General features: G+C 34.4%; 1 protein-coding gene and 1 long non-coding RNA gene across 5 annotated transcripts in view; both read left to right on the top strand.

Annotated features, from left to right (window-relative positions):
* SGCZ (sarcoglycan zeta) overlaps positions 1-9,984 on the top strand; it is a 530,884-nt gene extending 520,900 nt beyond the window's left edge. For 2 of the 4 annotated variants that reach the window (XM_030023769.1, XM_030023788.1), the window contains exon 8: positions 9,490-9,899. In XM_030023769.1, the coding sequence (XP_029879629.1) occupies positions 9,490-9,699 (210 nt within the window). In that variant the 3' untranslated portion in view covers positions 9,700-9,899. Of the gene's footprint in view, positions 1-6,109; positions 6,265-9,224 lie in introns of those variants that run through there. The other 2 variants (XM_030023778.1, XM_030023797.1) reach the window with 2 other exon arrangements.
* A 400-nt stretch (positions 9,985-10,384) lies between these two features.
* On the top strand, positions 10,385-13,258 carry LOC115345312. Its single transcript, XR_003924793.1, has 2 exons — positions 10,385-10,854; positions 11,112-13,258. It is a non-coding gene; the product is annotated as an uncharacterized LOC115345312 (long non-coding RNA).
* Positions 13,259-14,838: the final 1,580 nt, after the last annotated feature.

The raw sequence follows: 14,838 nt of genomic DNA, 5'->3' as shown, positions 1-14,838 counted from the left end.
GTAGTTTTGGAAATAATGTCCTATGACCTCAGTTGGATTATCAGAATGGAAACCCAAGAAAAGTTATGATGACTATATTAGGTATTATTCGGAACTGGAATTCAATTCAGTACTAAATGCTTTGTAGGAAAAAAATGCCAGTGTAAAGCAGACTTTGCTGAACTTCATATTAAAAATCATTATATTCCTCTATGTGGTAAGTAAGACTTTGCACATCTGTGATTTCCCATATAAATTTTAGATTGGTGGTTATCAGAAAACAAGCTACCAACTTTTCCCCACTGTTTCCCAAGGAGCTGTTCCGTAAACATACATCTGACAAAGTTCAAAGTGTCTAATTATCTCTCAAATACTTGCAATTCCAGTAAAATCTGTAAAGAACTGTACCCTAAATCCACAGAGGAATTCCATCCTGAGGTCTGACCAATGCCTTTATAGTCTGCTATTTTATCTCTCACACTGGAGAGGATCAGAGGAAAATGCAAAAACACTTTGGAAGGCACACGATGAGCTTCCACAGCATCATCAGTTGTGCAAAGTTACTGTGGCCACATTAGGGAATTGCTGGACTAATTACAGCCTGGTGTGAGGAACCAGGGTAAACATCTGATAGATAAAATGTCTACATAACAAACTATTGATTGGTGTCCTTTCTTACAGCCCAACAGATACACCAGACATTAGCAGACAGTATGGAAAAAAGTGTAAAGGGTTTATTATTACTTATTTTTAACAAAATGCATTCTAAACCAAAACAAAGTGTCTATGTAAAAAATAATCTTCATTTTAGCCTAAAAATGTATGCTTTATCAGTCAGGTTTCTTTCATGAATAAAAGAATGTTGTCTTTGTGAATTGGATCTGTGAATCATTTTTGTGATATGACTTTTTTGTACTAGAAAAAATACAAGATTTTTGTATTATTCTCACACTGGTTAACTAAATTTAACATTTTAATGTTTGTAAGCTTATTCAAAAAATCATCAAAGATATGTGAATTAATATTTTCCTTCTATAGCATAATTATTGTCTTATTATGCCAGAAAATAGCTATGTGGCATCTGGAATCAACCAGTTCTAACCATGTAGCAGAACATTATGAAGTTACTGTGCATTAAACTATGAAACATATATTTTCCTTTTATTTAAGAATAACTTCAGAATATTTTTTTAAGAACATAAATGTGTTTATGAAATACTTTTCCTCTAGCCTTATTTCTCATGCAGTATAATCTCTAGCCTCCCACATCATAAACTGAAAGCCTCTGCAAGCATTCAGAATTCTGCTGTTTGATACATTTTCTTTTTATTTATTGCAGTATTATAATAATCCTTTTAGCCCTATTACGCATTATAATGCGTGATCCCAGACTGAATACTGGGGGCTGTAATTTAGACTCAGATTCTGCTGTCCTTTATAAAGCTCTTGAGCTGCACCCTTGTGAGTCGAGGCATCAGCAGAATCCTTTGATTCAATTATAGCTTGGCATTTAATTGTGAACTATGTATTATTCTATAAATAAACCATAACCAATGGTTTAAAGCAGCAATCATTTACAAGGAAAATGAAATGTGAAGCTCCAGGCTCCAGCTGAATCTGTTGGTTCACATAAGAAGAAAAAGAACATCTCTTGTCTTGAAATTGAGCACAATGACTGCTAGTTGACTACTGCTTCTTTCAAAAGTACAGATCAGTTTTGAATTCTGTAGATACTAGATTTTGTTAGGCATAAAAATATGTTAGAATTGAACCTGAAACACTTTATCATATAATGATAACTAGCTTAAAGGATTATTTGATGTTGTCCACTCATTGGTCTAACAACTAATTTTAATGGTTCTGACAATATATCACCCTTTGAAGGAGAAGGCTGCTAACTAGCCTCAGCCCTGAGTCATATTGTATGTATTGTATGTATAGCAATACTCCTGCTATGTATTTTTGCAAGCAGCTTCTATGTAAGCTAGGCTCTGCACTTTCATTGCATCCCATTGACTATAAAAGACCATGTGAATAAAAGGAGAAAGACACACAGAGGCTTTTCATTTTTACAAACATATTCATACTAGTCACCCTGTCTGTGACCTTTTTCCTGTTTACTTCTTTATGCCCTTGTATTTCCTTGTCAAATTACACTCCTTCATAGCATTGCTTGTAGACTATATTTGGTTGTTTCTGGCATAATAAGGCTGATCCCTTGGTGAGGCTTATAGCTGTCACATTAAAAATGAGCAATACTCTTTAACAAACAAGTTTACTCAAAATCAGTATAGCAGACAAGAGGCCAAGTTTATATTTACCATTTTAGCACAATACAGTTTATGAAGCGTACACCCAAGATTGTTTTGTAGAGACTAACAAATGCATATAGTACTAACATTTGATCTATAATCCTAGCTGGTTCTCCCTCTACATCTAGGAGATGTATTTAACACAGAGATTGATACTTAATAAAACTGGAGAAATCTTCATTTGTAAGCCCAAGCAACGGTACCATTTTAAAACTTCAGTTTTGATGGGGTTTTTGTGGATGGTTTTTACATTCTGAAACAGCGGGAAAAAAAGGATTTTTTAAATTATCTAAATACACTGAAATGGAATTACCTTGTTCTGCAAGCTGCTTGCCATGACTATGGAGGAATGGCTGATCAAAGGCAACAACATTTCCCAAATTAGTTCAATTCAGCCAAGTTATGTTTGTCTGAGATGAAATGTTTGGGGGAAAAAAAAAATGTTTGATATGGATGAAGTGAGTTCAATAAAAAATAAACAATGGCAGTCTCTAGAGCTCAAAGATCCACTGTTTAGTCACCAAAAATTGTCTAACAAATGTGTGGTGCATTTTGTTTTCACAGCTTTTTTTCATGGTATTAACCAGTTGGCTTGTCACTGTTGTCTGGGAGGAAAGAGATTAGTAGAAATAAAGGGAAATTTTTCTGTATTTTTTTAATTACTAGTTTTAAGAATTCTGTTAAGATGTTTTAACAGATGTTTAAAATTATTAAAATGCCATGTTACTTTTAAACAAAACCTTTCATTTTCAACTTAAAACAATTATCAATGTGTAAGTTAATTTGTAATAAAGAACACTTTTATGTAGAAGTCTACAACTAAAATACAGTGTTCCCAAAGCACAAAAGCAAAGTGTTTTAACTGACATCACCCATTTTTGAATTGTTTATTCATGGGCTGAAGACCAACACCATAAGCCATTTTATTAGAAAGAGAAAAAGAAGTGACAATGAATAATTTATTATATAAATAAAATATTTTTCCATTAATATCACATTTTAATCTAGTTCTGATATGAATGGTAATTGATTAATTAGTTTTTGTACTCGGTAGACTAAGCACAAATATTCCAAATACATTTCTCTTTCTGGGTTTGGTACATAAATCACAAAGAAGTCACATCTGTCCCCTGATTGAATTAATTTGCAGAGACTTCTAATATCACGTAGCATTTGATTCTGGGAATTCTTATGTACGAGACTACCATTGGCATTCCATAAACATTGAAGCTTGAAAACTTCTACTGGTCAACATTCACAGCAACCCCATTTGATTATCCCTGAAAATTACTTCCTTAATAGAAAGAATAAATACACCAGAAAGTTTTTGCTTCAGTAGTCACCCATATAAACTGCACTGAAGTCAGCAGTTACAATATATGCTTGTGTTTATTTAACATAAATTTACAATAATGTGTACTTAAAATGAAACATGACTCTCATAAACACTTCAGTCCTGAAGAGTCAAAACATAAATTCTTCCATTTGAGCAGGAACTGTACACTTCACTAAGGTACAATGTTATATTTAACATATATATATGTTAGTTTTCAAATCTCTTTCAGCTGTCAGTAGTTCCAGGCATAACATAGAGGTGGTAATGGGAGCAATGTTAACAAAAGAAGAAACTTGCCAGGGTGACTCTGTCCAGGTATATCAGGTATAATCTTTAGAAAGAGAACATTCACCACACCAGACCACGCTTTGGCCTAAAGGTCTCATTTGTCTTGTGGTCAATTAATCCTACTCCTATAGAGAATATATTTTCAATACACAGGTTGTACTAGATCTTTTTGTCTTCTCTGAATATTCTGTTCAGTTTCAACCCAGTCATCACATTCATTTCACTGTTTAACTGTTCCTCAATACTATTAATCATTATGACAGATATGGTTCCAGATATTGTGCCAGCATATGTTTAGATTTTACAGTATATATGCTATCAAGTTAATATTTTAATTTTCCATTATTATTTTTTTCTTTTTTCAGAACTCTCTTTCAGATTTAACGCAAGCTACTTTAGGTGAATGGTTTTAAAATAAATGTCAAAACCATAGATAAGTGTTAGAACAAATGGCCCACGTGAACTAAAGCACTGCAATTTATCTTATAGTTCATCTTCACTTTGAATGTTAAAGTATACCAGCATATGAAAATTACATAGTTGAGTCTAGTGACCCAATCTATATAATCGTCTTTGTATGTATGCTTCCAATAGCATATACAGAAGAGCAAAAAGACTAGACAAAATCTTGCATTGTTATAATTCAGATTAATTCTGAAGAGCCTAGGGAAATCCAAAAGGTTTATTTAGTGAGACGTCATTGCACTGTCTCCTCATACCGGTTGATGAACACCAGCCTTTCAGCTTTCCTTCTTTTCTTCCATATTTCCCTCCTCCAGTTTCCTGCAATTTCTTATTTACATTAGCCCTGAAATATGCCTTTGCAGCTCTGTAGAATTATGTGTCTAATCAAGCCGCACATGAATACAGAAAATTCTTCAGTGTTTATAAATCCTAATTCATTCACTTGGCTTTATCAGCTTAACCTATCATCTCTTCTCTTGAGAGAATTTAGTCAAGGACCCAGTGGAGAACTTTTATGAATGGCAGGTTCATATCTCTGTATGAAATGGCTTGTAGGAATATTTGATTTTTTACCTCATGCCTACATCTTGCCCACTGAAAGTTCTCTACTTCAATTTAGTTCTTTGGTTTGTAGATAATCTATATTTTCTGGCTTGCCTTCCTCTCCCTTTCCCTCTCACTGTTCAGATTAACGACACAGTTGGATGAGCAGATGACTTGCAGATCTCCGTTAGCAAAAAATGTATTTAAAAAGAGTGCAATTTTTCCATTCCTATCACATGCCCTACAGGCTGATTCAGTTTGCTACTTTAATTAGTTGGAAATCAGGTCTACTTTTAAATATTATTTGGCTAATGTATTTTTCTCAGCACTAAGATGCACAAGACAAAGCAGTGATCTAGGATTTCTAAACCTTAAGTATTTAGAGGGAATGATGCTGCTCAGTGCTCTGCTCTCTGTGAAATAGCATTTCTTTGAGTAGCTGCTGCTTTTTCCATTTTGTAATCTCTCAATCAGTCTCCTACAATGTTTCAAGAATGGTTAAAAGTTTTGGTTTTATCCTTGCCTATTTATCTGCTGAGGTGTGAGACTCTCAGAAAGAGCATGGCCTTGATGCATATGAAGTATTAAATGGCTTATATTGTGCCTCTCACGACACAAAAGATTAGAGAAAGACCGTGTATACAAGCACTTCCATTAACTACTATCATTTAGCAATAGTGTTCCCTGGGAACATAATAGTGTTCAGTTTTTTGTCTTGCCACTTCTTCCCTTCTCTTTAAACACCTCATAACATCAGGCATAAAAGGGTAAGTAGTTTAAGTTTTACTGATGTTGGAGGACTTTTTGGCCATGAATTTCAGTTTTTAGCAGATGATAGGTGGGGAGAGGGTATATCCTCAAACATGGACTGCGTTCCTCTGAAATTCCTTACATATTGGACTACTGTGATGATATATTTGGACCGCAGCTTAACTAATAGATAGCAATGTTGCATCTGTAAATTTAGTCTTTTATTTATAACCTTGACAGCATATGTACAGAGTAGATTTTAATACTGGCTTTAAGCCATCTTTATTAATCCTCTTCATCTTGGGCTTCCCCCGGGATTAGCTATAGGAGTCTGTTTTAATTGCACAGCCTTCCCAGCTTTCTGCAAAGGCATAGAGCTTGTTAGACTCATCGCAGCAGATACACGCTCATGAGAAGCCACTTCTTTTTTTCTCAGACACTGTTCCCCGGTATCCACATTGCTCACCAGATGTTCTGGAATGCATGCTTGGACAGGATCTGATAGCTACGGCTCAAGATTATGACACCAGCAAAACCTGGATTGATCTACATCACAGTGTGAAATTTGTAAGCACCAGTGGAAAAACATGCACAGCTATGCTTAAAAAGATCATTTAATTTAATGAGCAAAACAACTGAGCTACATTGTATTGTAATGCACACTGGAGTAAGGTCCACTGGAGTAAAGTCTTAGAGCAGTACACTGCAGAACATCTGCAGTGGGGGGCTGCAGAAGTGTAGCTGTGCTGATGTAAACAAACAAATAAAAATATTGAGCTCCTAGAAGAAAAGATAATAAAGTTCAAGAGATTTTAATCTAGCCTGGTCTCTGACACATATGCCTCTGATTTTTTCTGAGTTAATTCTTGTTTGAATCAAGACATGTCTTTTAGAACCCATTTAACTTGGATTGACAGATTACTCATGATCCTTCCCCATCACCAAATTGCTAAAATGGCTGGTCACATGCTCTGTCAAAAGTACAAATAGCTAATCTTGTATTGTTGTTGGATTTTCTTACATGTATGTCTTCTACACTGAAATGCCTTTTATTATCACATATATAATATTCTAATATCTTCTGCTTCCATTTTTTAAAACAAAAGCATAGAAATAGTCTTTTTCTTATCTTCTTCATGTTCCAAGTATATCAGGGCTTGCCGAAAATCAGTATTAAAAGTCCAAAAGGCTACTCAGATTTTTTTTGAGATCTATTTGTTAAAAGTTATCAATAGCTGCTGATTAAAAGTATATGACATCACTAGCTCCTGTTTAATATCCGGCTGAGTTACTGTTGAAATTGAAAGTATTTTATCCCAGTCATGTTCTGACATCGATACTTGACTGCTCTCCAAGTACAGAACTATGCTGAGCACTATTCAGTATAAAAGATACACTTATACTTACATAGAACTTACACTGCTGAATGCTACTGGATTTTTATGCAATACAATTAATAACTCCACCACTGCTACCATTTGCTAACTTTCCTTGCTAACTTGCTAACATTTCTTTTATTCTTGATATGAGAAGTGAAAGAGTACTTTTTATTACCTGTCACTTCACTGACTGATGATTATGTCCTTTGTTTCCTTCCTATATTTTACCAATTCCTAGCTTCTAGTTTGCTATCAATTTCTTTTTTTTTTCCCCATCTGTTATTTTGTTTTCTTACTATGCTTGCTATAGTTAATTTCACATTTACTCCTAGCTGAGCTGAACGTTTTACATTTGTAATCTTTTTTTTTTTCAGTTGTAATTCTAGCAGAACATTATTAAATTGTTCCCAACACCATCCACATTTCTTCTATCTAAATTATTTCTGCAGGGGTTTTGACTCCTAATTATTTCAGGTCTATGATACTGGACTTTTAAAGGAGCAATGCATGTATGTGTGTGTAAATACATCATTCCTTTGTCATATAAATTACAGAACAAAGATAATAATTTGCTGCATTTTAGTTTTGTAATCAATTCCTCTGTCAGTCAGGATGTGAATTAAAACATGCATCATGTCATGCAGTTGTCACCTGTGCCTCTGAGATTCGCCCTTTTTGTCCCTCTTGGCGTAAATTCCCACCGATGACAGTATCTTACTCTAGGAGCTGGAGAACTCTCAGTGATGGGGGGTTATATTGTTTGGGGCTACTTTCAGCCTGTATTTCCTTTGATGATCCCGGTCATTTACAATGCTTCTGCTGTGAATGGTAACATGACTGTGCATCAGTCCTTGTATGGGATTTTATCCAGCCTTCTTAATTTTTTTCCCAGCCTGAGCTCCTTCACTTCTCTCCAGCTGGGACTTAGCAGTGCTTCTGCGTTGCTTTTTTGCCATATGCCACTGATTTTATCATAAAATAATACTTGTCTCCTGTAGAAAAAAGCAATACATGCCATATTTCCCCAGGTTCTTCACAGGTACTGGCAACATTGTGATATAATGGTGTTAAGATGGCTTAGTTGATTTTCAATACCTTATAAAACACACTAGCCAGTATTTAAGGAGCTCACCTTTTCCTAAGCTTCATACTGTTACCTGCAGGGCTTAAAGCCATTTTGATTTGTTACCTGTTTTCTAGAAGTTCCTGGTCTGCACATGAGGTGATGACTGATCTCACTTTGGCTCTCATTTACTCCTTCCATAAATAAAAAAGAAATTCTAAGCAGCTGGAGATTCATCTGTTTGTGCCAGTGGAAGTCATGGGTTTTTCCTGCTTTAGTTACCTAATTTCATGACATTGTTTATTCAACACCCTGAAAATGTAGCATAAGTGCAAATATTGCAGAACTTGATACAGATTCATGAACATTACTGGTATCTACAGTTTCATACTGACTCGTATTATTTCCAATGGAAGGAGATTTAAAAAAACCAGTATTTTTTAATCATATTCAATGTTCAGAAACAAATGGGAATAGCTTGATGACCTTCTTAATAAGACTTTAACCTGAAATCTTTTCTCCTCTTAATTTAGGTCAAATAAGCTCTTTATTTTGTGCATATGACTCTGTACCCTTATTTAATTATTCTCTGGATGTAGCTATTGTTAAGCCCCTACAGTTTAGCACAGTTCAGCACATATTTCCAGCTGCTTACAGGAACACACTGGTGAATGTGCTTTAATATCACTTCACACTTATTAAAATACAAATTCTTCCAGAGCAAGGATATGCTACTGCCATGAATGAATAAATTTTAATCATAAAATGTATAAGTGAAAATTCAACCAATTCAAGAATATTGTCAAAATGTTTTTGTATGACACTGCTTGTATCTGAATAAACATGTTGGGTGAAGTATTTGCATATACTGTAGTAATTAGTATTAATGGGTATACAACTACACAGAGTTGAAAACCAAGAAATGTTGACAGTTTTTTTATTTCTAAAAATAATTATTTCTAATATATATTTCTAACAATCTGTCTAATACTTCTTCATAAAATATTTCTAAATTTTTTTATATTTCTGAAGAAACTCATGACTTCTTTAAAATATGTCACAATACTGAAAGATATTTACTTATGCCTTTCCCCCCCCCCTTCTTGTAGATATTTTTAAATGCAGATACAATCCGCCTGGGAAATCTACCAGTGGGTTCCTTTTCCTCCTCCTCCTCCTCCTCACCCAGCTCTTCAGCTCCTCGCCAGACTATCTATGAGCTCTGCGTCTGTCCCAATGGTAAACTTTACCTGTCCCCAGCAGGAGCAGGCTCCACATGTCAATCCAGTAGCAACATCTGCTTGTGGAGCTAGAATGACTCCAATTTATCCTCACACCAGAATAGCCTTTTGTTACTATCCCTCTGCTTCACAGTTCTGCTCGGTTTCCCTTGTGACAAGTTCGACGCTTCAAACGGCCTGCAGAGCAACTTCTTCCAGTGTAAGCAGGAATACAGCGCTGCCTTCTCTTGTGGTTTGTGTTGCCACTCAACACAGAGATGGGAGTGAGATATTCAGAAATCAATGTATTCTTCATCAGGAAACCTGGAACAAAACACCACCTTTTGTCCAAAAGGGAGAATAACACAGGTGCCTTTGCTACATGAAGTGAAGCACATAGTTTTAGATTTTTGCAGGACCTGGATATGAACTGCACAGATATATATATACAGTACATAAACAAATTTGCCCAGAATCTGATGGTGAGATGAATTGGTTCCCCCTGTATGATAAATAACTTCACTGTCTGAAAGCACAATTTTCCATTCATCTTTTTGGATGTAAACTTTTATCCCTGAATTTTAAAATTTCAAAGCATTGTGTGATGCTTGCTTTACTAAACAATTAAATTCAGTAAATGGTTTTTAACACAAAAAGAGACAGAATCCCTCCCTGAGTTTGGTTTCTTTAAAAGTGTGTTGTTACTCTTTGTCTACTAAGTCTAGGGTTTTGTACACTAGGAAAATTTTGGAAGTGCTCAGCAATATTACCTTTCAAAGTTAAAAAGACGTCTGCTCTTGTTTGTCACATCTGAATGGCCTTATATAGTATTTTTATGGCTACTGCATGTGAAGCAATTGCTTTAAGTAGAACACACAGTTTCTGGAAAAGAAGAACAGGGTAAAGAGGGAACTACAGATGATACATTTGTTGATCAGTGTATTGCTCTTCACAAGGTATTTATGATTGGCAAATGCAAAAACAAGAGAAAATCTTCAAAGGTACATCTTGTCCATTTTCTAGCTACGTCTAACTGCTGCCATTTGAACACAGTACAAACGTTACTACTAACGTAATGTGTAACGCTGAGAAGCAATGCACTAACAACTGGTATGACATTCCCATTTATTATTCTCTTTTGTTTACCATCTGCTGCTAAGGTTTTCAGAGTAATAGTATTATATAGAAAAACACAAATTGCATTCAATATTAAAAAGTACATTGATATTACATTGACTTTATCAGGTCTATGTTTAAATTATGCAGCCCCATTTGCACCCAGATCTCACTACTGACTTCCTTTTTTGATGAGTTCGATGTGGGATTTCTTTCTTGTATCAATGTTCTTACTCGTTTGGCTTGGTTGATAATTGAAATCTTGCAAAAAAATGCTTTGGTATGCTGCTAGTAAATTTATCGCAACTTTGATTAACAAGAATATCTTGAAACTTGCAGAACCCAGGAATGTAAAACAGTATAAAAATGTTTCCTATTGTGGAAGATGGCTTGATTACATGAGGTAAGTGTGCTTTTTAATTCTATCCTTTAAATTACATCACGTAGCATATAGCTTTAGAGGCTTCTGAATGTAAGATCACCAATACAATGACGGCTTTTGCAAGGTAACTCTAAAGTCAGGGCAGACAGTGCAAGGTGGGTATTTCTACGCAATGTTTTTCTTTCTCAGAGAAAAAAAATGAAAATGAGCAAACTAATATTGTGATTACCTTTGTATTTTATTACCACCTTTTAAGGCTGATTTTGTTTTCACTTCAGGTGAAATTCACTCCTATGCAGAAGACCAGCACAAGACGTGTCCACGGCTTGACTGGTGCTTGCCTTTCCATTGGCCCTCTTCAGAGGTGTGAATTTCACCCCATAGCAAGAATTCTATATTTCTACCAGTTAAATGAAGATTTTAAATTGATTATTTTCTCTCTTCAAAAGAAGGCTGTTAACAGCTGATTTGTTATTTCTTTGAGAATTTTATTCTTTCACTTAGAAAGAAAATATATTAGAAAATATTGCAAGAAAATGTATTAGAAGCCTGAGGATTTTTGGTAGGAGGGACAGAAAGAGATAAAAATGACAAAGAAGGTGATAATAAAACATTAGCAAGTGTAGCCGTACAATATACCCTTAAAACTATAGGGAAATAGATGTCTTTTACTTATGCACACAAGTAACTGAATGGTAGTGTGAAAGTCATGTGGATAAATAGTATTTCAGGAGGAAAAGTATATAGATCTGTATGAGGACACATCTATACATATTCATTATCTGTGCACACCTACATACACTTGTTGCTTAAAAGATGAACAAATAGATTATAGTGACTAATCTATTTGGTGAATTAAATTGTGGCTTCTTACAAATTCCACACAAGTAGTCTAAGATCTTTTTTTTCTCTTCAAATAAACCCACAGGATGGCTTGTAGATACTTTGTCATGAATCTTCCATTGAGAATTTCTTATTTGTTTGCTCTTCACCTTATGTGATTACTTACCTGGAATACGTACAAAAAATGTTTCTGCCCACTAGATGGAACATTTAAAAATTTTACACAAACTTGGGTGGGAATGGGCAGGTAGGAAAAAAAAAAAAATCTTTTGTTACTAGCTTCATTTTAAAGGCAAGGCTGGAATAATTTACCACTTTGCATGAAGAAAACTCAGGGCAGAGGTGTGGGTGGCATATTGGACCCAAAAAAACCAAGCCAGTAAGTCCACATATCTCTGCACTGTCAGGATTTTCTTGCTTGGAATCCCTTCAGTCTGGAGTGTATTTGAGAGCAACCTATGGTCTCTATAGGTTCTCTTCAGCAACCTATGAGATAGCATAACGAGTTCTCATAATGTCGTAATATTCTGGTGAGTTTCATAATACTGATGTTTTACTTTAAATCGATTGAAAACTGAAAGAAGGAGAAAATCTCAGTTTCCATTTTAAAGAATGTTTCTAGCCCACATGATTTCAGAGAGTATTAGAAAAGTGATTTCAACGCATTTAGAAAACTAAAAAATTAAAACACCAATAACCTGTAAGCAGTCATTATTACTGAGTGGAAAGAGAAACAGACCCAGTGGTTTTGAAAGTTTGGAGCTGGCATTAGCAAAAACCTCAATAGTGGAGTGCTTCCGCTTATAGTACACCCCAAAAATATCAGAAAAATGGCATAATAACACAATGTCATTTCAGATGGAAGGAAAATAGAATATCTCAGCATAAATATCATATTAAAACATGGAGCTATAGCTGTGCTATTGCAGTGCTGGTTTATAATGCTGAGGTCATTGTGTGCAAAGCCATAGAAAACTTCCAGATTCTTTTTGTCACCTTCCTCACAGATTCCTGGCTCTGTCTCCAAGTTATTTCAGTCTTTGTTGGCCATTTATAATACCTAACATTCAGGTTAAGATTAAGCCCCAGCTAATGTTTCTCTAGGTAGAATGCTTACCTGACTGAATATTTTGATTGTGTATTTTAGAAATGAGAGGTCACTTCTTATTCTGCTTAAGGCAAGACCGTCCCATTAACAAATCACTCTGTTGTGACAATTGTAGGGAAAGATTTAAGACCTTAGGATATTTTTAAGCATTAATATTAGTGTAATTTATAAAAAAAACCAACAGTGGCTAAAATGTTCATCGGAGGTTTTTTATAGTATATGAATACATGTATCAAATAAAGCTTCTTTTTGTACTAGAATGTTTGTATGGGAGCCACTAAGATGGTATTGCAGCTGTTTGACTTCTTCAGGGCTATCCTTATGACAACAATGAAATATATGAAAAGACCTTATTAGCTACATGTATTTAATATATATGATAGATTTATCTTCTGTAAAAATATCTGTGTCATGATATCATAGGATACTGTCTCTTTCTTGTTTAAAAAAAGAAAAATAAAAGCATCAGCCAACCTCTGAGCACTGTTAGCTGTATGGTTTTGTATTGCAGTTCATTCATTGGTTAAGTGATAAGACCAAAGACTGACACTTCTATTATATCTAACACTATGACACTGCTGCTTCTACTAATTCTGTTGGAATGAAGAGATGACAAGTTGTAATTACAACATGAAATTGTAACATAGTTTAGAATTGTGCAGCATTTTGAGCTGTAGATTGTTCACTTTTTTCCAGGGTTTAAATTTTTTGTCAGTGTGGTGCAATTACATTACTGTTCATGCATACAAGGATCTTTCAGTGTTCCTAAGAAAATGAAAGAGTATGTATTCCACAATGTGCCAAGACATTGCTTGTTTCAACTGAAGTTCTACAGTTTTGCTTGCAAAACAGTGGCTTGACTGGATAACAGAATTGACTTCAAACCATTTTAGATGCAGAGGCCTAAGTCTGGATTGAAGATACAGCCATAAATGTCTAGAAGGATTTAATGAAGGATGTTTAAGATATTCAGTTGTTAACACCATGGTTTGTTTAATGTTTTGGTTTTGTTTTTAAGATTCTAAATCATTGTCTAAATTAAAAAAAAAAAAAATCAAAAACCCCCAAACATTAGACTATGGAATTGTTATCAGCTGATTCACTGTAATGCATATGTAAGTTGGATTGAAGTTTGAGTGTCATATTGTTTCAATCAGTACTCAGTATAGGTCTGCTAACCATTTTTGTTTTGTAACAACCTTCACGTTAAAGATTTTCTTGTGTATATAAATATATAAACAAGATGGGAACTATTTTCTTACACATACTATGCAATATGTTTGTAAAACTGCAATATTACCAAAATTACAAAAGCTGTGCTTTTGTACTCTCTTGCTTTATGTAAAACAAATCTTTTTTCTATTTAATGGACTGTCTTATAACTGTAGATAACATTATTCAAAAGCAGTACACTGAAACTTTAAGCTTTTTTTATTTTATTTTCCTTGGATTTTTTGTTTTATGAAAATAATAGCAAGGTTTTGGAAGTTGGAAATTGCTTTTTCTTGGAAAGCTAGAACTTTTACAGCATGTAATTAACACAGTCAGTTTGAAATCTCTCCTGTACTTCTTTCATTTGGTCTCAGCCTTTTCATCTGGTGCTACTATATAACCATAAATAAATGTGATACATAAAATAGGAAACATCTCAGAACTTATTTCAAAAATAATCAAGTGGGAAACTTTCTAAGGGTGAGAGGAAGATGTAAGAAAACTGATGAGAAATTTTTAGTTTTTCTGTATATTTTTATTTGATAGATTTTTTGTTAGTATGCATTTCCTTACTTCTGTCTACATTAGCCACGTGGTAATAGCTTTAATTTGTTTTTCAATTTTTTGTCCTCATACACAGTATACCAGAGTTTTATTTCAAAAATGTTTTTGAAAACAACAGACGCTGCATTTAAATAGTACTTATGTTAAGAAAATCCAATTTTAAAGTATAGCTTTTATTCCTACATCAGCATTAGTAAAGTTAAAATTACAGTGCTGCATCTCATCTACTGTAAAAGCATATTACACAACTCAAGTTCCTTTGTACCCTGCCAGAATAA

Source organism: Aquila chrysaetos, chromosome 1, assembly GCF_900496995.4.
Source record: "Aquila chrysaetos chrysaetos chromosome 1, bAquChr1.4, whole genome shotgun sequence".
In the NCBI taxonomy this organism is placed as follows: domain Eukaryota; kingdom Metazoa; phylum Chordata; class Aves; order Accipitriformes; family Accipitridae; genus Aquila; species Aquila chrysaetos.
Note: the sequence above shows the minus strand (reverse complement) of the source record. Positions and strands in the feature narration are given on the sequence as shown.